This window comes from Caenorhabditis elegans, chromosome X (assembly GCF_000002985.6).
Source record: "Caenorhabditis elegans chromosome X".
Classification (NCBI taxonomy): Eukaryota; Metazoa; Nematoda; class Chromadorea; order Rhabditida; family Rhabditidae; genus Caenorhabditis; species Caenorhabditis elegans.
This window is the reverse complement of record NC_003284.9, coordinates 11,040,623-11,064,749: the sequence shown is the minus strand read 5'-3', so window position 1 is coordinate 11,064,749 and position 24,127 is coordinate 11,040,623. Positions and strand designations below refer to the sequence as shown.

The following is a 24,127-nucleotide window of genomic DNA, read 5'->3' as shown; positions in this document are numbered from 1 at the left end:
AAAATGACTTTTCTGAATAATTTTATAACATGGTTGTAAGAATGATCTGGGCCGAGAAATTGAGAATATTCATTAATTGTATTTAATCCTTTATGATCAATTATAGAAACATCAACTCTGATTTTTCGACGATGCCATTTTTGTTAAGAATTGCGCATCCGTTTAATAATTGTACTTCTTTCTTCATTACTAAAGAAATGTTAAAAATAGATAGTTTAAAAAATTTATTAACTGCATATTATCAACATTATTAGGACAAGTGTGAAAGACGTAGAAAAAATATAACCGAAATTATAAAAAGGAATAAATTATTCGAAATTCTATATACAACAAGGAATGCACGAGCCCACGGCCTGATTTTTTGTGTAGTTTCTAAATGAAAATTAAAGAAAAATGCTTTGGATTGTAAACTAAGACTTAAAAAGATGAGGTAATCACCCGAGGGTTGAAAGAGAAGAAAGGGCAATGAGAACGGGATGATGGATGGAAAAAAACCATATTAAAAATTATTAGGAGTTATTAGAAATTATTAAGATGGTGGCGAGTAAACTATCTTCCTTGGTTGTAGAAAAGATGTGGTGGGAAGATGCACATAGTGTTGTCGACTGGAGCAACAACATTAAGCAGGCGAGAGATTCCATTCACAATTCCGCTCTTGTCCAGGAACTCATTGACAACTGGTTCGTATTTCTAAAATAATATCAGTTGAATTATCACAACATAATCACTGTTAATTAATTTTCATACCTGCTTGAAAATGCTAGTATCTCTTGCAAATACATAGACTGGATAGTTGCAGTTGGTGGACATGACAACATATTCATATTCTCCCTGATGATTCAATGGTCCAACGCTAAGAATGTGCACAGTCACATCTTCTTTGTTGGAATTTGTTCTGAAGATGAGTTCTCCCTTTCCTTTCACCAAGGCATATCCAGAAGAGATTATTGGCTTTCCATATGGAGTTCCATCAGTTGTGTACTCATAGACATCTACGATTGATCCGGTGGCTGAAAAACAACTAGTTAAAACTGATTAAAATCTATTAATGCACGTTACCTTCTCCATTATCACTAAGTTTTTTGTAAGAAACCATGCTGCAAGGGCCAGTAGATACTGGTGGAGAGTAGATAACTTGGTACCATTGTCCCATAAGAGGATCGAGTTCAAATTCAACCGGGATTGGTTTTTGTGTGCATAGTGGAGAGTTTGGCTTGATGATAAGATCTTGAATCATTTCAAGATTGCTGCTGATGGCGGCAGATTGAGCTGGGGTAAGGACAATTGAGCCATTTTCACTCTTCTCAATTTCAGTTCCATTGGACTCGAGTGAACCACTGGAAAGAGTCTTGAAAAGCATATCAGTCAGAATGTTGCTACCAGGTTTTGGGAATGGACTGTTTTCTCCCGAAAGGAGGTTGGATACAGCCTTTCCGATAGTGTTCTTTTCCTAAATTAACTCGATTAAGATGGTTAAAAAGAATATGAAATCTTACTGGAGCGGTTCCGTTCCCATTTTTGGCGTTCTCCTTAGCTTTCTTTCCTCCGAGCTTGATAAGATTGAAAATAGTTCCAATCAATCCACCTCCAGACGAGTTTGAGTCTTCGGAAAGACCTCCATACTAAAAGATAAAAATAAATGTTCGAGAACGCTGCGAAAAAAATTTACCTCTTCTGTATTAAGTTCATCTGATTTAGAATCAATTGAGTGCGAGACTTCAGATACTGAAGATGGAGAGCGACGAACTTCTGAAGTTGGAAGGAATCCACCTTCTGGGACAACTGGTGCTGTCTCAAACACTGGGTTTCCGCTGGAGTCTCTTGGAACCGAAACTGCCTTGTTGAATGCGTCAACTAGAGCAGTTGGTTGTTTTGCCAACTTCAAGAATACCTAAAATACAAATTTTAAAACGGACTGACAGAAAGATGATTTACGTACATTTGGAATTCCTGCAATTGAGTTTTCGACAGCACCGGATCCTTCTACCTCCTGGTTTTCCTTTTTGCCTGATGGCGAACGACGAATGTCTCCGAAAGAAGTCAATGCCTTATTGTTGTTTGCAACGGAAAACCCAGACCCAAATCCTGGTGGAAGTGCTTGGCCAGCGGGAAGCTCTGGAGCAGTGAAGAATGACTCAAGTGTCTTCTCTAGGCTTGAAACAACGTGTGTTGGCTGATTTCCATTTTGAACTGGACCTTGTGGGGCTCCAATCTCGAACGTCTTTTCCGGGAAAAGGCCTCCTGGGCGGGGTCCTAGCAGAGAGTCCACCAATTCGCGAGCATGCCCATCAAGTTCAAAGTAATTGGAAAACTCTGGTGGCACTGTTGGTTTAGGAGCATAACGTTGTGCTGATGGAAGAGCAAAAGCGTCAAGTTGGGCGCCGGCAAGGCCAACAAGACAAATAGAGAGGATGCCTATCGAGAGCATTCTCGATGGATGAAATGAATAAAAGTGTGGATGTTGTAGAAGGTGTGTCGAATGAACCGGGGTCATCCGTCCAGTGTTTTCGCTTCTCTTTTGTCCAACCTCCTTCGCCGATTTCTTTCCTCTCTGTGTTCTCTTTCTTCTCTCGCCTCTTCGAGTTTATCTTCTCAAATCTCAAATCGTGTCCTCGTTTCGCTTGCTAGTTGCAGCAAGTGTATGTTTCTCTAAAGACAGTCATACATTTTCGAATTGCTTTTGATACGGTACACAGGCCCGAAAATCTTATTATCGGAAGTTTGAAGTTCGGGAGTGAAACTGTCAAATGGATGACGCCGAAAATCGGTAAAACGGAAAGGAGGATAAACTGAAAGTAAACGTTGTACAACCTTCAATATCAATACTATTGTACTGTAAGCGACTGCAAAACTACTGTAAGTCTACTGTAAAACACTGATTCAAAATGAACTTACAAATTTATTGAATTAACTTTTCTTTTTTCAAAAGACAATGAGATACAACGGAAGGAACACGGAACCGTGTCTTATTAATTGCATTATTAATATTATTATTAATACATGTAGACAATAATTAAAGGATCACAGATTGATAATTAGTGCGTGAAGAAATTGGAAAGAGATTATTAAGAGAAAATGGTAGAAGTACTGGAAAAATGGCGAAAAATGGTAGAATGAGGTCACTCGCTACGGCTGGCTGGTGGACCGGCTGTGATTCCGGCGGTGGCTTGTTGCAAAGCTTTTGTTCCAACTAGTCTTTCCAAAGTACGCTTTGGGTCGCGGATCATGTCGGCAAGTGGCATTCCGGAAAGAATTGGGTCTGAAGTTCCATTCTTGTTGCGCTCGTTCATTTCTTGGTTTTTCAAAACTCTGAAAATAAACTATATTTTCTGTCTGTTACATGAGTAAATTACATTACCTTCTGGCAAAGACCTCCTTTTCAGAAGGCCATTCGCAGTCTGGTCCTTGGTAAATTGGCTTTGGGCTGTTCCAGAAGACATTTCCTCCAAATCCGTGTCCATTCATGAACTCAACAACCTCCTTGTTGTACTTCTGTAAATGATGTTATGTTTGCAAATATGTCAGACAATTGTCACTTTCGCTTTTTTTCTTTCCCGATTTCTGAATCCCAAATTCCATAATCCAATAGACACGGATTGTAATCGGAGAAATAATTCAAAATAAGGTCAACCGATGTTGATAAGCTAACCCAATTCTCGCCTCCTGTCAATCACTGTGTTCATCAATCTCACTAGTGCGCCCTACAGGAGAGTAAAAACAAAAAACACGCGCCGCAACGCTTGATGTTTCGCAACTGACCTGGAAAAATACAAGAGGATCTCTAGCATAAACCATGAGGGAAAGTCGGTTAGCATCAGAAGCAATCAAGTATTGGAGTGGCTCGGTAGAATTTCTGGTGCCATTATTGAAAGATGGTCCAGCTCCGATAATGTAAACTGAAAAGCAAGTTTAGTCAAAATTAAATGTTTTTCGCTCACATTGTCTTGGGTAGAAGTACTCTTCAGTGTACATCCAGTATTGTCCTGGTCCAACTTTGTTCATGTCTCTTTTGTAAGTCTCAATTGGTCCAGTTTTTGAAACCACTCTGTAAGCTTCTTGCATCGAGAATCCTTCTTCACCCATTATCGGATTAGGAGAGACTGCAAGTTACTTGTTATTTGAGCTTAGTTTATGATTCGAACAGGTTCAAAAACATGTTTTTGAGACTTTAGAAAGATAAACTTACAATAAGCAACTGGGCAGAACATTGTGGTGCGGACAACATCAAAGTTCATAGCAGCCTTGTACATCTGGAACCATTTTCCCATAACCATCTCCGCAGGGACATTGATGGTGTCAATTTTGCTTTCGAGCATTTTTCCAATTCCTCCAAGAATACCAGTAATGGCTTGGAAATCCATCTGAATTACAATTTTTAATATTATGCTGACACATATTCAAAACTTGACGTAAGTTACTAAATATCATAAATTACAAATGTCATTTAACAAAAGAAAGATAATTTCCAATGTTCTGTATCTTATTTAATTAAATTGAATTTGAATCCGAAAAATTCGACTAGTTTGTTGTTTTAAGGGATACTTACCGCATTTTCTCCAATAGCGGTAACTCCACCAAGGAGACAGAAGACCAGTGCAACATTTCGAGACCACATTATTTTTAGAAAGACACCGGTCACTACTAGAATATTGACCGTATATGTAGTGAACAGAAGTGACTGCTGCAGTTGCTGGCTGTTGCGATGGACGCCTTCTCCTTTCTCTTCCTCGACCTTCATAACCTGAACCCCGCCCATTAATCTTCAAGCTCCCCCTCTTCTCTTCATTTTCGGTGCCTGTGTGTTCCATGTTTCATGTGAAACTGTCTCATCAAGCAGTAAACCACAATTTACCTACATTACGTGAGTAATTAGGGCACGGTGTACTTGTAACCTTCACCCTTTTTAAGTGGGGTTCAATGCGTTGTAAATGGATTTGTGAATTGCAGTATAATATATGGAAAGAAATGTTTATTACGAATTTTTATTATGCGGGTTCTTATATTATTAAAGAGTTATTAAATTTATAATGCAATTATTAAGAACTGTACAACAACAAGTAATTGCAAACTGATGCGGGAATGTTTGGCGAAAAAATAGGCAATAAAAGTGAGAAGGAGAAAGAGGTCATTTAAGAGATTTTTCAGTAAAAATTAATTTGGTGGGTGCGACTGAGGGCCCAATGTACTCGTTGACTGTGGTTGGATTTACTTTCCGAAAACTTCAAAAGTCGAGTCTGCGTATTGACAGGTTGAGTATCCAGCTGGTTGGAGAAGGTTGAATGCTCTGATAAATCCGTTGATGAATCCTTGGTCTTCAAGCCAACGGAGAACCTGAAAGTTATATTTATCATTTATAAGTGTCATGTATTTTCTGACTTGCCTCTTTCTGGTATTTGGTCTTGAAAGTATCAGGGTCGCGAACCAAAACAGTAACTGGATATTTGACCCAATTGGAGATGATAGCGTACTCGTATTGGGAGTCTCCGAATGAGTTCTTTCCCTCTGGTCCAAGTTTGTAAATCCAGACTAAAAATGATGGATTAGGTGCCTATTGAAAATGAGGAAGAAATAAACATACATGGTTGAGCGTCACTTGTTTCAGAAGAGTGAAGTTGGAGCATGGCATCTTTGTTTCCTCCACGGAAAGCATACCCAAGAGAATACTTGACTGGTCCAAACTCAGATCCTTCTCTGTAAACCTTGAGAGCGGTGAAAGTGGCGGTTTTGTCATTGCGGGTAAGTCCTCCGTCTGAAATTTTTGATTTAAACAAATATTCCTTTTTTACAAACAACTGTACTCACAATGATGAACAACGCATCTTTGTTCGGTGGCTCTTGGAGAGTTAATTCCCTCAAACCATCTTCCCATGAATTTGGAAAGATCGACAGTTGGTGTTTCTGGGAGAAGAGCATCAGTGACATTGTCAGCGAGAGTTTGGAGTCTCTCTGGTGGGAGAAGCTCAGAAAGGGTGGTTCCGTTAGATACACGCTTGGTAACTGATCCGATCAGACTAACGATGTCAATTTGTCCTTGAGAGTTTCTTGGGATACCTCCTGGAAGAAGTGGGATTCCTGGAATTCTTGGGAGTCCTGCATGAGTTGGAGAGTTGTTGCCTCCTCCTCCGAGAGCGGCCGCAAAACCAGAAAGGGCTCTTTGAGCAGCAGATGGTTGTCTGCGAATGTTAGAAGATGATGCAGCAGATGCAGAAACAGTAGCAACAGCGTCATCGAATGAAGCTGCGGCTTGTGGGGCACGACGAATGTTGGATGATGCAGCTGGGGCAGATGATGAATCAGCTCCTGATCCAGATCCAAGAAGGTTTGGAAGAGAGTTGGAGAGGGCATCGCTCACTCCGGCTGAAACAAAACGTATGACGTGTCGATAGAATACCTATAAATTTCCACTCACTCTCCTTGATGACCTTTCTGATAGAGTTAGATAGAAGTCCGATAAGACCATTCTCTCCTGGTTGCTCAGCTGGAAGTGGAACATTTGCTCCTCCCTTGTATGGTCCTGGATTGTTTACAGCGTTTTGAATTTGGGAAAGTTGGTCTTGGAAATTTGGATTGGCTTGTGCAAGAACATCTGAAAAAAAATTAGAATTTTAGAATTGTTTTTGTTAAATTTAACATTTTAGAACATAAAAACTAACCATCGGTAACGGTCTTGACTCCGGCAGCTTCTGGGTTAACCTGTTCGGCTGGAATTCCTGGAACTGGAATTCCGGCAGCTCTCATCTCTTGTACGGCTCCAGCGAATCCTTCTGGATGGTTGCCAGTAAGTCCTGGAATTCCAAACGAGTCAAGTCCAAAGAATTTGATAAGCTGGTTTTGAACATCAGTTGGAATATTGACTGGTGGAGGTGGTGGAATGGCGGCTCCAACTCTTGGAGCAAATGATTGATCTCCATTGGTCACTGGCAACACTGGTTGTTGCGCTGCTGGTGGTGCTGGTGGGAGGGCAATTGGTTGTTGTGGTTGTGGAACGGCGATAGCCTTTTCTTGGGCAATAGTTGGGGCTGGGGCGCGTGGGGCCGCATTAACAGCACGTGGTGGGACAACCTAAACGATATTTAATTGACAAATGGGCTAAAAAAATATGAAAAAAAAAGTTACCTGTCCTAAAAATCTTGGACGGTGGTGTTGTGCTGGGAGATGAATTACTACAGGTACGTCTGCTTCGCTAATAGCGCCTAGTGCCACAGCTAACGTCGTAGCCAAAATCCAAATAAGCGAACGCATCACTGGTGTGCAGAAGCCAATGAGTGTGGATGGATGCAAATCGACTAACGACAATGTGGGAGGGTTCCCGATATACACCTCTCTCCGACCTAGTTGAATCAAGACAAGAAGTACCCCCTCCGATATTGTCCTTTCACTACTCTCAATTTCTCTGCGCTCTCTCTTCCCACCTTTCCCGTCGATTGCTATTCGCCTTCATCCCGGTTGTCCAATCGAAATTGGGCCAGGTCAACGCGTCGTCCAGAAGGTTTTGCGTTTACGCGATGCTGATAAGAAGCTATTGTGCGTCCATGACGATGACACAGCGCGCGGAATTGATCCGCTCGTCACACGGTTGTGGCTAGAGAATGAGAAATTCCGTGCCAGTTGGAACACGATCAGATAACAGAAAAACTAGCGTTTTCTATAGGGCCATCATGATTGACGTGACACATTTAAACAATTACCTACCACAAGAGTACAATGATGTTATATACTATTATTTTTAATTCAAACTGGAGTTCTAATTATTTTGAATGCTATAACAGATACAGACAAAATGCTTTATTATATGAAAATGAAATTGGAAATGCATGAGAGAATTCATAATTTGATGTAAAAATTGACTAGTGTAACTAAAACCCGCTACTTTATGGTACACAATAAAATTCTTGAGAAATCGGAAATACAAATTCGCATTGATTCATAAATTTTGTTGATTGCATCAATTCACACTTCCATTCGGTCAGGTTGTTTGCTGGGTACTGGCGCAACGAGATTGTCTTTCTTCGAAGCATTATGCGAACAGACAGATTTACCGCGAACCGTAACCTTCAAAACGAATGATAATTATGTAAACTACTGAATAGGAACGGAAGTACTTACCTCTAGAAATGCGACTAATTCGACACAACAGTACATAATCAGGGTGGGCCAGGTCATCAGCCAGTGGAAAATGTTGCGGATGATTCCCGTTTTGTCCTTAGTTTGTCTGGGGAACACCTAAACAAAGTAATTATTTTTGAGAGAGGTCATTATGAAGTATGAGGATATTACCGGTTGGCAAAGGTAGTTAACCAGGAAAACCGTAAAGAACCAGATGTACTGGAGACCCAGGAAGCCGAACATGATGATCATGAAACATTTGTTGTTTGGAATGACAAGCCCGTTAACGCCATGGTCGACTGCATTTAGCATAGCAGGGGTCTGAATTTTATATCTTCCATTAAGATATGTTGGAAAATAAGATGATGTCTTACCACAATAGGCGCGATTAAAGTGTAAATTGAAGCAATACAAAGAAGAAACCCATAGTAAAACACAAATTTTGCGGCGAATGAAATAGAAACTGTAACCGGAAGACGGAAAAATTTGATGGCAAAATAATGGAAGACTTCAGCAGCTCCAATGGTCCAGCGTCTGATCTGTCGTGCCCACTCGTACCATTCGTCGATATAGTTCTTTCCTAAAAAAAAAGGATATAAATTTAAAATTAAAATTTGGGAAGCAAACTAAATATATAAATACAAATCATATTTTTTCCAGAATACTCACCGCTGGTGGGTCCAGACAAGGTGGCAACAGGGATCGCTCTGATCACACATTTTCTTCTCACAGCCAATGACCATCTAATGAGAGCAATGATATCGTCCATTTGATATCCTGGGTGAGTGTATTCTCCCTCCTCGAAAAGCTTCAATGTGAGTGAGAAAATGCTCATGGTGTTGATATTCCATGGAATAAGGTATCCCATCATGAAAAATGCTCGCAGAAGACCAGTTATTCTGACGAAAAATGGCGATTGGTCTAAGTTGATGCAATAAAACAATGGAGATTGCCAGACAGTATAGGATCTTTGCTTTGCAGAAATTTTCCAATAGTCTTCTTCTAAAGCATCAAAGTATCTATCTCCGAAAACACTGTCACAGTCTCCAGTGGTAACAATCAGTTCGACATTGTTATCATACTCTTCTAATGGATAGTTTTTGTCGGCTCTCAACATTTTGACCGCTGTCCTAGCCGCGTAGTTGAAATTCGAACATTTGCCTGGAAAATCAAACAAACGTTGGCATTTTTCTCTGATTCGGTTTTATTTACCTGGAATGTCTCCCGGCAGTCCACGTGGGTGGAATGTGACAATGAACCGCTCGAACTTTGGCCCATATTTGTTGTCCAGAATGCGCTTTTTCTAAATAAAAGAGCACCGTTTGAAAAGTGATTCATTGGAAAAAACACCCACCTCTTCTTTGTCCGGAGTTCCTCCTTCCATTCCAACAAGACAAGTGATCTTTTCCTTCGCATTTGGTTGAGAAGCTATACTCTCGATTGTATCCATAAGCAAATCTAATGGTTCTTTATAGACACAAAGCCCAACTAAATGCTTCATTTTTAGACCTGCTTCATTCTTGACCTAAAATGTATTCAATGGAATTCAAATTGCCTATCCAGATTGGCTCACCAGGTCGAGTCTAATTTCATGAGATGCAAATCTTCTCAATCGCCATGTGTACCTTAGTGCATTGATAATTGCAATAATCCAAAGGCAGTGGAGAATTATTGAGATGATCGTCACAATTTCAAGGGCAAAATCCTAAACATTGAACGGTTTAAACACGACTAGAAAATCAAAACTTCCAATTGAGACACATGAGATTTGAAAGCATATGTTGGACTAGGCCACCATAACAATTTTTGAGTTGAAACTAAATTTAAAACTCTTGAAATCGTGGTCTAGAACGATATCAATACATTTATTACCACATTGATTCAAAATTAATAATGTCCATTTTCGAAGAATTGTTATTACTTTAATGCCATACGCCTGATTTTGAAGTCTACGACTACTTTGAATTACTTTCCTTGTTCGATTATCTACTTGAATATTTTTTCAACTTACGTTAACGGCAGGGATACAAGGGATCCAAATGGCAGATGTGATGAATAAGAAAATCAAGAAAGTGAATAGTAAATTCCATCGAATATAAGCATTTGCAGGTTTGGCCAATCTGCCCGCGTATGCTCCAATGCTAAAATTAAGAATATTAATTGGACTGCTTATAAACATACATGTTTTCAAATTTCTTTAAATTTAATGAATTTCAGAAGTCCAACAATTAACAAAAAGTTGTTTTCACACTTACGAAAGTTTTAAAATTTTATTAGAATCTATTTATTAGATCATCAAACTTTCACAGTTTTTGCAAGATATTAATTTTCTAAAGTTAGCCGTACCTCCTAATACTTCCTGATATTTGACGTTTGACAGATTTCTTGAAAGTGCCAAAGCGGGATTGTCTCTTACTGCCTTGTTGGTAAGCTGTTCGTCGCTCGGGCAACGAAGAAGCTTTTTGTCTTATTTCATATTTCTTTTCCTAAAATTTGATGTACTTTTATTTAGATGTGATGAATAGAAACAATGCCATTTTTTAAAACTGATTATTAAAAAAATTCTCAAAAACTCACAATATTATTAAGATCAGAAATATGAATGTCGGAAAGTTCTTCAATTGTTGGTATTTCATCGTCGATACGATTTGTCGTTGTCATTGTAGGTTAGGTACCCACAAGAACTGAAAAGTACCTGATTGCGCTTTGTGCTCCACAAACTTTTATACGAAGGAGTTGCCCAAGAGGCGGTGCTTTTTTCGTTTTACCTACGTCTCCCCCGCAAAAATTTCGGTTTATTATGTTTAGCTCACAGTGCAGTACACAAACATAACTGTCCCGCCCCTCATTCTAAGTTTTGATGATGATGTCAGAAAAATATGAAAAATGATGATACTGGACACCCATGCAATTTTGTATCTATCCCTTTCATTGAGTCATCATTGCCCTCAAAATCGTGGGAAACCCTCCACTTTAACTGTGTTGCTTAAAAAAACCATTGATCACTTCCATTTCAACGTTCGCAGCCAGTCTATGTTTTCAGATAAGTTTATGTATGTACCCGTGTTTTCATGATTTCCGACCATTCACAAATTCCTATTGGCATAATATGAGAGTAAGATTACAAATAATACTTAGGTCAACTTGCGCCAAAAAAGAAATTAAAAAATATAATATATTTTTCGTTGTAATAAAACTTATGTATTTTAAATTAGGAGGGATTAGGACACAGACATTGTTAATTGGCAAATTTAATTTCATTCGTGAATTTGCATAATAAATTTTTATAAAAAGCGTTATTTTATTTTTTATTAATTTTATAAAGTCTATCATCGCTCCGATTCAAATCATACTAGATTTCATTTTCATCCTAGACACGTTCTCAGTGAAATATGTGTATTATGTACATATACTTTTTGAAACTCATTCAAACGAATTTTCATCATTTTCAATCATTGTGGGTCATTTTTTTAATTTTTGATTAATTGATTCATTTAATCTTCTAAGACAATGTACACAAGTGCACTCGTTTTACAACTTCCACGGTAAATGTGTTTAACAAAAAAGTTCAATAAACTGGGAGCGATGGAATTGAACTATTGAATTTTCAAACAAATAATTCAAATTTAGCTGTTTGAAAAATCTCGAAAAAAACAACTTCTAAAGGTCATACTTTTTTCCAAGTTATCAGCAAAACAAATATTGAAATTATGGCAGACATTCCGGTGGGAATCGTTTTGCAGTTTATTACATTTTGACCATTCTTTGGGTGGAGCTTTTAAAATTTGATGTAGATCTTTTGGTTCATTTACTGATGCATTTATAAATGTTGGTGACGTGAGGTGAATGCTTTACAGTTCAAAAAATTATGTTATGAACACACTCGATTTAATCACAATGGTATTCTGAAAACAACACAGGGTCTACGGAATTAAGAAAATGTATTGTTTCAAACAACATATTTTGAGTTGCATACTTTTTCAAGAACTCCTGCAATATTTGCATTTGAATCTCAGACATTCTTTTCCAAACAACTACAAAAGACAAAACTTAAAATTTATGAAACGTATATTTCGAAGCTAAATGAGTTTTTCCATGACAATATCAATAAGCACCCAATGGTACACTAATCACTTCCGTTTTTCACACAGGGCATTTTGGGAAGTTCCTCTTTGTCATCGCAAATAAAAGTAACCAGTTGAGAACTGGTCATTTCGGTTCTCTTTGAAAAACAAACAAACAACACTGTTCCGTTTACTGCGTTTTGCTGGACCTGTTGCTGCTTTTCAAAAATGTTTTGTGATTGCCTTAGATAACTTCATTGACTCTGATCGTCAAAGAAAAAACGAAATTGTCTATTTGAACAAATGATCATGTTTTGCCGCGGAGCAAAGGTTAAGTAAGTGTCACCCAGCACTACAAGGGTGACTAATTCCCAAAATACATCAAAAAAGTAGCTGGGAAGTAATTTTGAGTACGGGAAAGCATATTCAGCTCGTGGAAATTGAATAGTTTTTGTTCATGAAAAGAAAACACAATTTAAGGTCAAAGTTAATTAAAATATAATAAATATTTAGGAGAGTCACTTTAAACAATATTTGAAGATGATTTAACACGTATGTATAATGTCTTTCGTCCAAAATAATTAACAAAAATTTTAGCGCAGGTATTTATTAAACCATACTAAATTGAATTTCTAACAACATTCTGTCATAATAAAAGTGTGCAGGCTTCAAAAATGATCACCATAATAATTAATCAGTATAAACAGAAAAAACAACTGGCGGAGGCTTATTATCCATGCTGATGTGTTTTTGTACTCACTATTAGTTATTAAATTAATATGAAAAGTGTTTGAACCCCCCGCCCTCATTTAATTCAAACTGATCAGACACATTAAACCCCTTTAAATATGATTTCTGAAGAATGCATTAGCGATGCAACTTTAAGTACAAAGAGTCTTATACCTGTCACAGCGCTTTATCGTTCACATATGCCTAGGCACGCTCGCTAATCCGTTATCTACAGTTAATTCTTTTCCTACAATTTAATGCCCAACTGTTGATTATATCCAACTTTGTAGAGGGAAGTAACCATTTTCCTTACATTTTAAAAGTAACTCGGCATTGGCTCTAGCTTCTTGCCCAAGTTTAGCCCAAAAAATATTAACTTGGATCAGAAGCTGTCTAAACTTGGGCAAAAGTTAAGCAAAACTTTGGCAAAATTTGGATTCAAGCTTTACCAAAGTCTAACCTAAGTTTCACCCAACTCTTGCCAATTTTTGGCCCAAGTTTGAAACGAAATAAGAAACGTTTGGGCCAAAGTTTGGCAAGAGTTGGGTGAAACTTGGGTCAGACTTTGGTAATGCTTGAATCCAAGTTTTGCCAAAGTTTTGCCTAACTTTTGGCCAAGTTTAGACAGCTTCTGATCCAAGTTAATATTTTTTGGGCTAAACTTGGGCAAGAAGCTAGAGCCAAATGCCGAGAAGTTTTAAAAACATTTTTTTATGGAAAACGCCAGTGTGAATAATATTTCGAATAACTCATTGAAAATAAGGAAATTTATTGAAAAAAGTTTTCAAAAAATGTAGCTCTAGTCATTGTGATATTTATGCAGATTAATCCTAATTATATCCTAATTTAAGTAGTCGACCAAACAAAACATTTCTGCGAGATTCATATTTTAATCATGTTTTTATGATTTATAAATAAACGAATGAAACGTTTCTCCGAATGCTTTATGTGGAATTGTTGGAGATTTTTTGCTGTTCTGTATTTAAATACAAAAATTTATTAGGTTCCCGAAGTATTGAGTTTAATTAGAAAATCTGAATTTTAAGACATATGTGTGACAGCACTTTTTTAGATGTAATATAACCTATTATCAATTGTCATATTTACTTATTTTTCATAAATTTAATAATTGATATCTGACTTTAAATGATTTTTTTTTCAGAATGATTCTCCGGGGAATTGCCCTCTCCCTGAGAAGCCCTTATCCCCGAGGGTCCCCATCCCCGAGGGACCCCCATTCCCTAGGGGCCCGCATCCCCAAAAGGCCCGCATCCCAGACTGGTCTTCATCCCCGAGAGGTCCTTATCCGAGAGGAGCCGATCCCCGAGGGGCCCCCAACCCCGAGGAACCCCATCCCTGAGAGGCTGCCGTCGCTGATGAGCCTCTCATCCGTGGGACACCCATCCCCGAGGGGCCCTCATCCTCGAGGGGCCATCATCTCCGAAGGAGATTTTAAAAAAGATACTTCCGATCTTTGAAACGTTTTCTAACAAAATCCAAACTGGCGCTTGTTCATCTTTAACCCATCCGCCTTCAAATTCATATCTAGATCGCAATAACCTATAATATACAGTACTGGCCAATATTCTATTCACTTTTGATTTTCCAGTTTTTTTAACTTTCCAATGTATATAACTCAAAAACTTAGGATTTCTCCAGGAGAAATACCTATGTATGTCTAGATTATTTGTAGCAATTTCTCTACAAAAAAATCTGGGTGCCAGTCATCTTGCAGGTCCACTTCAGTAAATTTTTCTTAGAACCGCAACCACTCAAAAATCGGTTTTTAAAAATTTAGTAAATTATTATCTGAATTTAATTATATATATTTTTGCAGAAGCTGTTTCATGTTTTCATAATTATTTTTCGTTGAACTCTTAATGTATCAATTAAAGTCTTGTTCATGAAAAAGTGAATTCAGTGATTGTAATAAAAACTATTAATTTGACACAAATTTTTAAATATGTTTATTTTAAAAAAATAGTGCAAAATAAAATAAAAACACATTTTTAATAAGCGGAATATGTATATTGTATATAGTCATATATTGAATTGTCAGTCAGTTGCTTTCACAGAAAAAACAACTTTTTAGAATTCATGTCACTATCTAAAGATTTTCACCAATCTTTACTTCTATCAAAATGTTTACAATGACTCACTTTTTCAACCTTTGTTGCACAATACATCTTTCAATTTTTGCTCAAACACTTGGCATTGTTACATTTCATCTAACATATTATGTTCCGAGTTCAACTAATGATCTTTCTCGCTGCGCGCGTTTTTCAAATTCTTAAGAAACTGTGAAATAATTGACTATGTTCTTTGACCGAGCCTCAGTAGTGATGCCTCCCACGCCGCAAACTTGGGAGCAACAAGTCGAAAAAAATCGACAAAAATTGCTCCTGATCTTCGTGACACGTCAGTGTGTCACTAAGAACAGACATATTCACATGTCTTACCACAGTTCAAAAGACCTTTTACAAACACAAAACCGTTACATTTTTTGCCGTCCCCATCTTGCCAGTCTTGTTTGCACTTTTTCAGTGTAGTTCGGCGTTAAATGCGAAAAACCAAGTTCAAAATCTTACAAAGCTTTAACAAATAGATTGGTGCCGACGTCTGGGCTGAGCAGTTTATATCACAGAAAATGCAGGGAAATAATAAATATAATCAAGTTTAATTAACAGCAGTGTTCCCCAAGACACACTGTTAGTGCTCCCAAAATGACATCCGCCGCAGATAAGATGAGGGCTCCAACTGCAAGCCAAAACGAGTATCCAAGCTGAAAAATTAAGTTGTGAGTTTGTACAAACAAAGGTTTATGAGCAGCTTTTGCGCCTTAGGGTATGTGCAGATTGGCCAAAAAGTTGTTCAATGTGAGATAGGGAGGGTTTCTCAAAGCTTTATAATCGGGTTTTAAAGGGTTAGAACATGTGTAAAAAAAGAGTTTTAGTGAAGTTTAATAGTTTCAATCAAATAATTTTACACTTTTTCCCACATTAAGAATAGCATTCTCACCTGCGAGTTTGTATTAATTCCATTTGTAAATTGATTCCATTCAGCTGCATAAACAATAACAGCGATGAGCAGAAGAATAGTAGAGATGACTGCAAAGAGGGTGAGTGGATGGATGATATATTTCTTGCAGCAGCAGGCAAGGCTGAAAGTTGTTTGAATTATATTAATGTCGGCTTTCGCTAATCTAACCATGTCAAAAAGTTGTAGACAACTGCAAAAATTTGGACAATCAAAGAGAGGATCATGCAGACGACGACACATTTCATCCATCCTGGAAGATTCTGAAAACAGTATTTTTGAGCATATAAATAATTTCATCAACATACCGCCCACCAATCCTGACACTGGGTTCCCTGAGAGTGACCAATACATGACCAAGGCATCAAGCCATTCCATTCAGATGTGTTGATATGAGTTATATCTTTCACATTATTTTCAACAGTATTCCAACCTGAGAGTTTGAAAATTCACTTTTTCTAACATCTCCAAAGATGAAACATACTTGGCGTAAACAAAGCAACTGCTGTTAAAATAGCACTACCAGCCATAATAAGTCCATAGAGAATTTGGGTGAGTCCGGAAAGACACATTGTGAACCTGAAACATATGGTTTTAATTTTAATATTTTTTTCAGAAGATTGACGGACAAAAAGTATTAAAAAAGTATGAAAACAATTTCTCCTAAATATGGAAATTTCTATTGACGACAGACAAACACATGGTGGCATCTATGCAACCACCTAGTTACGGAATGAGAATGCACTTCAATGTAAGAATGACGACAGCACAAAATACTAAAATAGCCTGCACATTTGACAACTATACATCTTAACCAAAATATGAAAATGATGAAATAAATGCTCAAAGTGGGCAGAAACAGTGTTTTTCTTATCGCCATTGCCAACTGGGCTGTAAAAGTTTGGGAGGGACACAGGAAGAAGTGATAAAACTAGATGCAAAAAGTCAAAACGGATTTTTTTAATTTTTGAATAGATTTTAGATACTCGGAGAGTGAAAAATAAAACAACAAACGTCGTTTGAAGCATTCAAAATATTTTCACAAAACCTGATGTATCAAGTTACATTACTAAAGGACCAATTTTGGAAGAAAATTTCACAACCCGAACTAGTTTTCAAGAAATAAGGAATGGCAACGTGCTATGTCACACAAACTGGAATGAAAAAAATGCTTCATAGATAAGATTGAACACTCAAATATTTACCTTAAATGTCGATGGGACGGCGTGAACTTGATAGAAAATATGAAAAATGTGTGTTATATACAAGAGTTAGGCTAGTTTTAAAGTAAAGAGGTGGAGAGAAATAAAGCGTTTGCTTGCTCGTATCAGTAGAACTCCTCGACACGTCATGTAACCGTTTTCGGTATGATTCAGTCAAGAGATAGACCAAAAAATAAAGTGTTGATAAGAAACTCAAGTTGGGCGTTGTAGAATTTTGAAAGTTGACATAGAGCCATTTCTTAATTTCTGTTAAAATTCTTTGTGAGTCAGCGAGTTTTGAGCAGATGGAAACGGTGATTAGTTCGTATAATCGTTATCAACTTACAGTCAGATGCTCAAATATTTCGACGAATTTTCCTATCATTTCAGCCAGTATCTTTCGTAGTTTTACAAAAGTGGAGTTTACGGTGAATCACGTATATGCGAACACAAAAGTGACGTGTTTTCATTTTTCAAAAACTTTTGTTTAGTAAGCTTCACTCAAAATGTTTTGAAACAAGCTTCAAACTTTCAAATGATTTTTTTGTGAATATTTAAAAAAAAAACTGATTTATTGGCAAGAAACAGGTGGTTTCAGCTAACTTTCTTTTTACGTCTGGAAATATAAAAAATTCGAAAACATTTTTATTTCGTGGAAATAATAATAACTTTAAATTGTTGGTTTTTTTTTGGTAAAGATTGGAAAATCAAAGCTAATTAATTTTCCAATCAGATCGTTAGCAAATTGTTCAAGATTTTTATCATACATGCCTGAACAATAATATTTACTAGAAGGTTATTTGATGTTTTAAATAACCAAAACAATAATGATAAACGGAATTTATGACTTGACATTTTTCAAAGTGTATCAGGTATGTGAAATAACCGAACCTTTAAAGGTGGAGTAGCACCAGTGGGGATTTCGTCTAAATGCACTTATAATGATCTAAAACAACCGAATATCATAAGAAAAAACTCCAACAAATTTTAGATGTTTTCTAGTTTCCGGTCAAAGTTTTGGCAAGTTGTCAAAATTTTGAAAAAAATGTGAGTTTTGAGGAAATCCATAACTATGTCGAATGTTCCGACTACTACAATATTCTATTACAAATAGTTAAAACAAAGTTACAGTATGATAAAAAATGTAGGAACAAACTTTTTTTGGTCGACTTCCGAAATTAGTTGCAAAAACTGAGTAATTTTCACATTTTGACAGTAAACAAAAAAAAAGTTTTCAAAAAAATTTTGAAACATTTTATTATGCTATTCGGTCATTTTGGAACCATAGGAATAGTTTTTCACTCTTTCCCTACTAGCGCTACTCCACCTTTAGGTTTTTTTGAGTTTGAAGACTACCAATGTCAATCTATAATACAAAAGAAGAATGTTGTCTATTTCAGCATGTTGCAAAAAACGTATGAAACTTGGAACATCGAGAATGCTCACGACACGGGTTCACGACGGGTTCACGACACTAATTGTGGATTTGTTTGTTTTGATGGACTTGAAATAAAACCAAAAAATTGAATTTCACAGTGAAAATTTCTGTAGTTATCAAAAAAACGCTGAAAACTGGACCAAATTATTTTAAAAAATTATAAAAATAAGCAATAGAAGCAACTTGGCAAAAATTAAAGGTTTAGCATAGCTTGGTTTCTCTCGAACGTTCCAATTTCCATAAATCCCTACTGAAAGAGTTTTGCTAATTCAAATTACGAAAATATCATATGTAGTAGATCTGTTCGATTTGGGTTTCCATTAATACAAAGTTCTCAAATTGCTAACTAAAAATGAGTAGGAATGAAAGTAAACAGAGAAACAGTTTCTTGGAACATATCCTCAAAAAACTTAATTTGAACAATTGAAGTAGTATTGCAAATATTTTATAAGATCTGAAAGTTTACAAACAACAGTTGATTGAAAAAAACAAGTGATTAGTACTTTTCAAAAAACATCTGACTCATTCTAGCATCAAATCAATGCAGAGCGTTTGTTTATTTAAGATACTATTTACATTCTCATCATTTTTATTTCTTGCTTTTGTTGAAACATCCTGTTTAATTTAGTAGAGGTTTCTACTTTCTCTGGTATTTTTAAACTTGGATATGATGTGTTATTATCCAAATGTTCTTCGAAACGTGTGAAAATGTTAAAAATACATACTGAAAATGTAATCAACGGAACTACTTGCTCGAACGGCATCCGATTGAAATCTGCGGCCGTTGGGAAAATGAAAAATAAATGCTGGAAAAGAAAAGAAGATATGAAGAAACAGCGTGAAGGAGTGTATTTGACATATGCAAATACGTAACGGCAATGAACTTTAGCCGTGTAGCGCTGACAGTATTAACTCTTCTTCTTGTCACCTTTCAATCAAAGTTTATATATTTTCTTTTCAGAAAAGTTGTTTGATAATATGTTGTCTTTTGTGTTTCATTTTCTATGTGAGAACGCATCTTTTTGTTATGCTATGACGTAGAATCATACTTGAATAACTGACAAAGAAGCTATGAAAAGGTGTTCGTATATACAAAAGGATTTTCAACTTGAGATCTGAAAAGTAAAGTGTTTTTTTTTAACTCGATGAATTCAAAAGATACTGTATATACATAGAACAACCAATGAAACAGCTTATGAGTTAGTAGACAATAAACGTTTTCAGTTTCTCTGAACTTTCCAAAAAAAATTTCCGGAATTTTTTACAAGAAATAAGCGTGTCAAACCTACTGAATACCATCCTGGGAAATACATCATAAAAATTGATGAGATTGTTTGCAAGCAAAACTAAATTCTGTAATTCTACAGAAAATGCACTTGAAAAAAACTAGGATGCCCATTTTTTCAGTGCATATTTGAATAATTTTTCACAAGTTAACAACAAAAATATGTATATTAAATGCAAATTTATCGTAAAAAACTGATCAAAATCATCTGCGTCAATGCTGAAAAAACCGAGAAATTTTAAGATACAATTGGAAATTGATATTCTGAAAAATAATCAAATGCATAATAAGGTAGAACTATTCAAACTCTACAAGTGAAATATAACAATTTATTAAATGGAGAAATTCTTAGGAATTGTCTTTTCCAAATAAATTAGGGGGTTTCATACAACCTTTTTGATACAGTTCAGTTGTTACAAAACATTCTAGTTGTTTTTCTGGCATATGTATGTCTCATGCACAGTATTTCGGCGAACTCAAACTTGGATTTTTTTCGTATTTCAAACAAATTTTTAAAGATTTTTGAATACTTCTCAATACCTTAGTGTAATTGTTTTGGAGTTTCAGAAAGGTGCACCTATCTTCTTGTTGCAATGGTTTAAAAAGTTGCTTCAAAAAAAAAAAAAAGTGCAACTGCGTGCCCTCATAATTGTGTTTGCGAATCAGTGCGCAAAAATCTATCAGAGCCATGTGACCGACTTCTTTTAAGTTCAGTTCATTTTGTTTTGAACATCATGTTGGAATGACTTTCTGCTCTAGAAATATCATTTTCATTCCTTCACCAGGGCTCTCCGATTTCTCATCCATTTTTTGAAATTTGAAGCGAAGATTTTGAACCGCCTCCGTCATTTTCAACGCCTTCGTCTTCCGCTTGTTTCTCATTTCCTTTCTCAGACGGAGTTCGTAAATAATTTAAACATTTCTCAGGTTTTTTTTTCAGTTAACTCATTGTTAAACTATTCGGCTTTAAACTTTTGAACTTATTACGCACACAGAACGTGAAATGAGAGTTCAGAAATAAATCCATTTCATTTCGTAGTGTAGATTATATGTGTATTAGAATTCTTTAAAACCGTCTTCTAATATAATGTGAAGTAAGTGATAAATACAATTTTACAAGTATGGATTGTTCAAAAATCATTCCATTATGTGCTCCTTATGTATGCTCCATGATTCAGCCTCTTTTTCGCATGCAGCTTAAGAAAAGTCTGACTTGGGCAAACAAACTATGATTTTCTAGAGATTTTCCAATAGATACATTTTAAATGTGTATTGATGGAGATGATGACGATGGAAAGTTTCGAAAAAACCGTTCGTCACCCCCAAACACACGTCTAAATAAGCTGGTCTCATTTTTCCTAAATACATCCTTGTAAAACAAACATGACACAGATATGGAATAGGCACAGCGCATCCAAACAGTGTGCTGCTTGTCGGGATGAAGTTTGAAATGTGGAGAAGCATTTCATGTGAATTCATCCGTTTTTTTTTAACTTTGAACCTGTGTTCATTAAATTACTTTATTAATAAGCAGAGTGATAAATTTCTCTGAACCTTTTCAATCAAATTGCGATGCTATTAGAATAGAAAAGAAAACTTCTGCTATTTTTTAGAGTACTAGGCAATTCTTCGCCACTTCTCAATCAACTTTACCCACTTCTCTGTCATTAGCTCTTTGCAACTTTTTTTTCAACAAAATTTACAGAAACCAATTTTCGTTGATTTTGCAGATAATAGCCAACCGTCATCCACACTAGCAAGTTGTTCAAAACACTGTCCTATATAACTTACTTTTTCAACTTCACCTGACAGAGCATGTAATATGTACTATCACAATGATAAATCATTTTTAATAACAAGTTATCCTTTTTTGGTGAAATCAATTGAAAATCACGTTATATAGAGCGTTTCTGTAAATATAAATCACATAGCCTTTTCTTCTTCATTTTGGATATCAATTTTTTTCTAATTTACTTTTACTAATTTACAATTTACATTAACTTTTCATTATTTCAGGGCTTTCCGATGTGAAATGGATGATAATTATGGTTTATTTTTCCCAAGTCATTCGATGGTGTGCTACCATGAACCTCGAATACACGACCATGAGCTGTATTTTCAACTTCGGAATCTCAATCTTCTTTTATTGCTTCCAATTGCAATTGGTGGAATTCTTTGCAACGCGTGTGCTATGGTAGGTCTTTGGAAAGTGTCAAAATTGGCCTGAAATGTGATATGCTCAAAACGTTTCCACAATCGCCGCCTGGCACCGTTCGGTCCAGAGCTGGTCATTCTCTCCAGACACGCAACTTGATGAAAATCATTGAAACTGGGTCCCACAATGCCAAAGACAAAAATAAATTCAAACAGAATACTATCAAATTTGAAATAACGAGTTTCAGGTCTCATTATATAGACCACCAAAAATTACATCTGGAGTATTTGTTTATCTGAAAGCACTTCTTCTTTTGGATCACGTGATGCTCACCACCACCTTAGCAGCCGAATTTTTCCCTCAGATCTGTGATCAACACCATATGAAAAATCATACATTATATGGTCCATGCATGTTTGAGAGAAGATTTTTAAAATACACAATGCCTAGGTAAAATGGCTACATTTGTTTTTTCTCAACTGAATTTTCAAAATTTAGAGTCGAAGTTACAATACATACACTGCACGTCTGGACAATAGCCACACTTTCAGCTCATCGTTATTGGAAGGTTAGAATTAGAAAATAATGTTTGATACTCATGATCTTTTCTAAGATATCACGTCCAATGATTGCAAGACTTCAAGACACGGTTAGCAGAGCTCGGACAATGTTGATAGTAATGTTTTGTCTGGTAATGTTGTTCCGGCTGCCTATTTTTGTATTGGAACTTGAATTCCGGTCACATCCTCAATTGAGAATTACCAGAAGAATATCCACAACAGAGGTAAGCACGTTTCCACCATATCATACGTGATATGCTTTTGGTTTAAATTTTATTTTATTTATATTTTGAATATGTTCACTCACTGAAAACAATTGTTATACTTGGTTTCAATTTTGAATTTCAGAAATTTGTGACTATGATCATATTAAAGAAATCGCTTAATTGATTTTCTTAAGATCCTTTCTACGTATCGATTTGTTTACCATTCCATCTTGGATCCTCTCTTTTTCAACATTGTCCCATTTATGTGGATGTGCATTTTTTCGCTGCTCACTCTTTATGAAATCTATAAAAGTCGCCACAACACGTATCAACATTTGGCTTTTGATCATCCCAAGCAAACCAATGTGACGTATGTGCGAACTCTTTTTTTAACATTTTTTGTGAATCTTTCAGACATCCATTAGCAGGTTGCTTTCCAAAAAAAGCTGAACTAATCCGGCAGAAACAAGAACTTCGAGCCACTTTCTCAATTGTGGCTATAATCCTTTTGTACTTGTGCTTTCACTCGCTTAAGTTATTTGCCGTTGTTCGAAAATGGCAACTTTTGGTAAAAAGGGAATGCCCAACGAGGTAAAGGATGAATAAAACCCCCATTAAAATAATATATTCATACATTTTTTAGAAAAGACTACTACCATTCACACCTCTCTGACGTTTTGAGTATGATTTCCGCATCGGTGAACGCATTCGTGTTCATTGCGTTCACGAACCGACTAAAAAAGTATATACGACTGCTTTTACGGAAAACATCACGGACTCTATCCAACTCCAGTGATCCGCCCATGAGCCCGAAAACTGTGACGTCATATGAAAGTGGATGCAACAACAATTTTAATATTAACATTTGATAATACTAATGATTTTGAATGATTTAATGAGTAATCCTGATCTCAAAAATGATATCTTTGTATGTAAATTTTTTAAGGAGTCTGCATTTTTTCACAGCAAACACATTTGCATTTATTCTTTGCTCTGATTTCAAATTCAATTCGAAAAGTAGGAGAAATCACTGAAACCCAAAGTATTGGTGCAAAAATAAGTACTTATAACAAAGAATACATAGGAAAGTTTGGTTAAGTGTGAGTTTTTTTTGGTTAAGTGTGAGAAAGTTTGGTTAAGTGTGAGTTTTCATAAAAATTAGTATTTAAAAAATGAACCACATAATCCAATTATACAAATTTTTTTGTTAGCTGTTCGTCTGCTTTTCAATGAATCTTCTCTCTTCCTTCAAGAAACGGTAAATTCATCAATGACTCTCAGAGAAATGTTTGTAATTCATCACTTTCAAAACGTTATTAGAGTTTTCGTTAATTTTTCTGTTAGAT

General features: G+C 36.2%; 6 protein-coding genes and 4 non-coding genes across 11 annotated transcripts; 4 read left to right on the top strand and 6 right to left on the bottom strand.

The window, feature by feature from the left end:
- Positions 1-210: 210 nt before the first annotated feature.
- On the bottom strand, positions 211-2,441 carry lpr-5 (Lipocalin domain-containing protein). The gene is made up of 6 exons (NM_077450.9): positions 1,940-2,441; positions 1,670-1,891; positions 1,497-1,622; positions 1,060-1,450; positions 748-1,010; positions 211-690 (listed from the first exon to the last, which is right to left on the bottom strand). Exons 1-6 carry the CDS (start codon positions 2,426-2,428, stop codon positions 550-552), a joined length of 1,632 nt encoding a protein of 543 aa, NP_509851.2. The 5' UTR covers positions 2,429-2,441; the 3' UTR covers positions 211-549.
- A 251-nt stretch (positions 2,442-2,692) lies between these two features.
- Positions 2,693-2,837, top strand: W04G3.15. The gene has a single exon (NR_072078.1). It is a non-coding gene; the product is annotated as an Unclassified non-coding RNA W04G3.15 (non-coding RNA).
- Positions 2,838-2,878: 41 nt separating this feature from the next.
- On the bottom strand, positions 2,879-4,756 carry lpr-6 (LiPocalin-Related protein; the record flags this gene model as incomplete). Of its 2 annotated transcripts, NM_001270199.5 has the most annotated exons (6): positions 2,879-3,309; positions 3,359-3,492; positions 3,760-3,896; positions 3,939-4,100; positions 4,187-4,361; positions 4,547-4,756. In NM_001270199.5, the coding sequence occupies 6 exons, from the start codon at positions 4,754-4,756 to the stop codon at positions 3,120-3,122; spliced, it is 1,008 nt and encodes a 335-aa protein (NP_001257128.1). In that variant the 3' UTR covers positions 2,879-3,119. The 2 variants fall into 2 exon arrangements, with proteins under 2 accessions (NP_001257128.1, NP_001257129.1); NM_001270200.5 differs by lacking the exon at positions 4,547-4,756 and having other exon boundaries at positions 2,891-3,309.
- Positions 4,757-4,956: 200 nt separating this feature from the next.
- On the bottom strand, positions 4,957-7,349 carry lpr-3 (Lipocalin domain-containing protein). Its single transcript, NM_077448.6, has 7 exons — positions 7,117-7,349; positions 6,654-7,062; positions 6,410-6,586; positions 5,803-6,357; positions 5,579-5,749; positions 5,381-5,526; positions 4,957-5,331 (listed from the first exon to the last, which is right to left on the bottom strand). The coding sequence occupies exons 1-7, from the start codon at positions 7,240-7,242 to the stop codon at positions 5,206-5,208; spliced, it is 1,710 nt and encodes a 569-aa protein (NP_509849.1). The 5' UTR covers positions 7,243-7,349; the 3' UTR covers positions 4,957-5,205.
- Positions 7,240-7,378, top strand: C09F12.6. The gene has a single exon (NR_072077.1). It is a non-coding gene; the product is annotated as an Unclassified non-coding RNA C09F12.6 (non-coding RNA).
- Positions 7,379-7,770: 392 nt separating this feature from the next.
- C09F12.2 (Glycosyltransferase 2-like domain-containing protein) lies at positions 7,771-10,835 on the bottom strand. The gene is made up of 11 exons (NM_077447.6): positions 10,684-10,835; positions 10,453-10,592; positions 10,118-10,247; positions 9,680-9,811; positions 9,461-9,631; positions 9,319-9,409; positions 8,776-9,267; positions 8,481-8,686; positions 8,278-8,427; positions 8,107-8,223; positions 7,771-8,052 (listed from the first exon to the last, which is right to left on the bottom strand). The coding sequence occupies exons 1-11, from the start codon at positions 10,765-10,767 to the stop codon at positions 7,951-7,953; spliced, it is 1,815 nt and encodes a 604-aa protein (NP_509848.2). The 5' UTR covers positions 10,768-10,835; the 3' UTR covers positions 7,771-7,950.
- A 3,058-nt stretch (positions 10,836-13,893) lies between these two features.
- Positions 13,894-13,914, bottom strand: 21ur-15354. Its single transcript, NR_072076.1, has one exon.
- Positions 13,915-15,474: 1,560 nt separating this feature from the next.
- On the bottom strand, positions 15,475-17,304 carry clc-1 (Claudin). The gene is made up of 6 exons (NM_077446.6): positions 17,141-17,304; positions 16,420-16,514; positions 16,244-16,368; positions 16,107-16,198; positions 15,918-16,059; positions 15,475-15,681 (listed from the first exon to the last, which is right to left on the bottom strand). The coding sequence occupies exons 2-6, from the start codon at positions 16,505-16,507 to the stop codon at positions 15,580-15,582; spliced, it is 549 nt and encodes a 182-aa protein (NP_509847.1). The 5' UTR covers positions 16,508-16,514; positions 17,141-17,304; the 3' UTR covers positions 15,475-15,579.
- A 4,568-nt stretch (positions 17,305-21,872) lies between these two features.
- Positions 21,873-24,020, top strand: C09F12.3 (G-protein coupled receptors family 1 profile domain-containing protein). Its single transcript, NM_001029214.5, has 7 exons — positions 21,873-22,054; positions 22,263-22,465; positions 22,514-22,583; positions 22,629-22,799; positions 22,976-23,151; positions 23,196-23,372; positions 23,425-24,020. Exons 1-7 carry the CDS (start codon positions 21,893-21,895, stop codon positions 23,648-23,650), a joined length of 1,185 nt encoding a protein of 394 aa, NP_001024385.1. The 5' UTR covers positions 21,873-21,892; the 3' UTR covers positions 23,651-24,020.
- Positions 22,605-22,625, top strand: 21ur-14255. Its single transcript, NR_072075.1, has one exon.
- Positions 24,021-24,127: the final 107 nt, after the last annotated feature.

What these genes read in the sequence shown, in the direction of transcription:
- lpr-5 (NM_077450.9), bottom strand. Translation starts at nt 2,428, where the DNA reads ATGCTCTCGATAGGCATCCTCTCTATTTGTCTTGTTGGCCTTGCCGGC. An exon ending in CAATTGCAGGAATTCCAAAT is followed by an intron (nt 1,892 to 1,939) that starts GTACGTAAATCA and finishes TTTGTATTTTAG; the next exon opens with GTATTCTTGAAGTTGGCAAA. An exon ending in ACTTAGTGATAATGGAGAAG is followed by an intron (nt 1,011 to 1,059) that starts GTAACGTGCATT and finishes GTTGTTTTTCAG; the next exon opens with CCACCGGATCAATCGTAGAT.
- lpr-3 (NM_077448.6), bottom strand. Translation starts at nt 7,242, where the DNA reads ATGCGTTCGCTTATTTGGATTTTGGCTACGACGTTAGCTGTGGCACTA. An exon ending in GTCCAAGATTTTTAGGACAG is followed by an intron (nt 7,063 to 7,116) that starts GTAACTTTTTTT and finishes AATATCGTTTAG; the next exon opens with GTTGTCCCACCACGTGCTGT. An exon ending in AGACCAAATACCAGAAAGAG is followed by an intron (nt 5,332 to 5,380) that starts GCAAGTCAGAAA and finishes TATAACTTTCAG; the next exon opens with GTTCTCCGTTGGCTTGAAGA.
- C09F12.2 (NM_077447.6), bottom strand. Translation starts at nt 10,767, where the DNA reads ATGACAACGACAAATCGTATCGACGATGAAATACCAACAATTGAAGAA. An exon ending in ACTGCCGGGAGACATTCCAG is followed by an intron (nt 9,268 to 9,318) that starts GTAAATAAAACC and finishes TTGATTTTCCAG; the next exon opens with GCAAATGTTCGAATTTCAAC. An exon ending in TTAACTACCTTTGCCAACCG is followed by an intron (nt 8,224 to 8,277) that starts GTAATATCCTCA and finishes TACTTTGTTTAG; the next exon opens with GTGTTCCCCAGACAAACTAA.
- clc-1 (NM_077446.6), bottom strand. Translation starts at nt 16,507, where the DNA reads ATGTGTCTTTCCGGACTCACCCAAATTCTCTATGGACTTATTATGGCT. An exon ending in AGTTGCTTTGTTTACGCCAA is followed by an intron (nt 16,369 to 16,419) that starts GTATGTTTCATC and finishes TCAAACTCTCAG; the next exon opens with GTTGGAATACTGTTGAAAAT. An exon ending in AGTGTCAGGATTGGTGGGCG is followed by an intron (nt 16,199 to 16,243) that starts GTATGTTGATGA and finishes TACTGTTTTCAG; the next exon opens with AATCTTCCAGGATGGATGAA.
- C09F12.3 (NM_001029214.5), top strand. Translation starts at nt 21,893, where the DNA reads ATGGATGATAATTATGGTTTATTTTTCCCAAGTCATTCGATGGTGTGC. An exon ending in CCCAAGCAAACCAATGTGAC is followed by an intron (nt 23,152 to 23,195) that starts GTATGTGCGAAC and finishes TGAATCTTTCAG; the next exon opens with ACATCCATTAGCAGGTTGCT. An exon ending in AAAAGGGAATGCCCAACGAG is followed by an intron (nt 23,373 to 23,424) that starts GTAAAGGATGAA and finishes TACATTTTTTAG; the next exon opens with AAAAGACTACTACCATTCAC.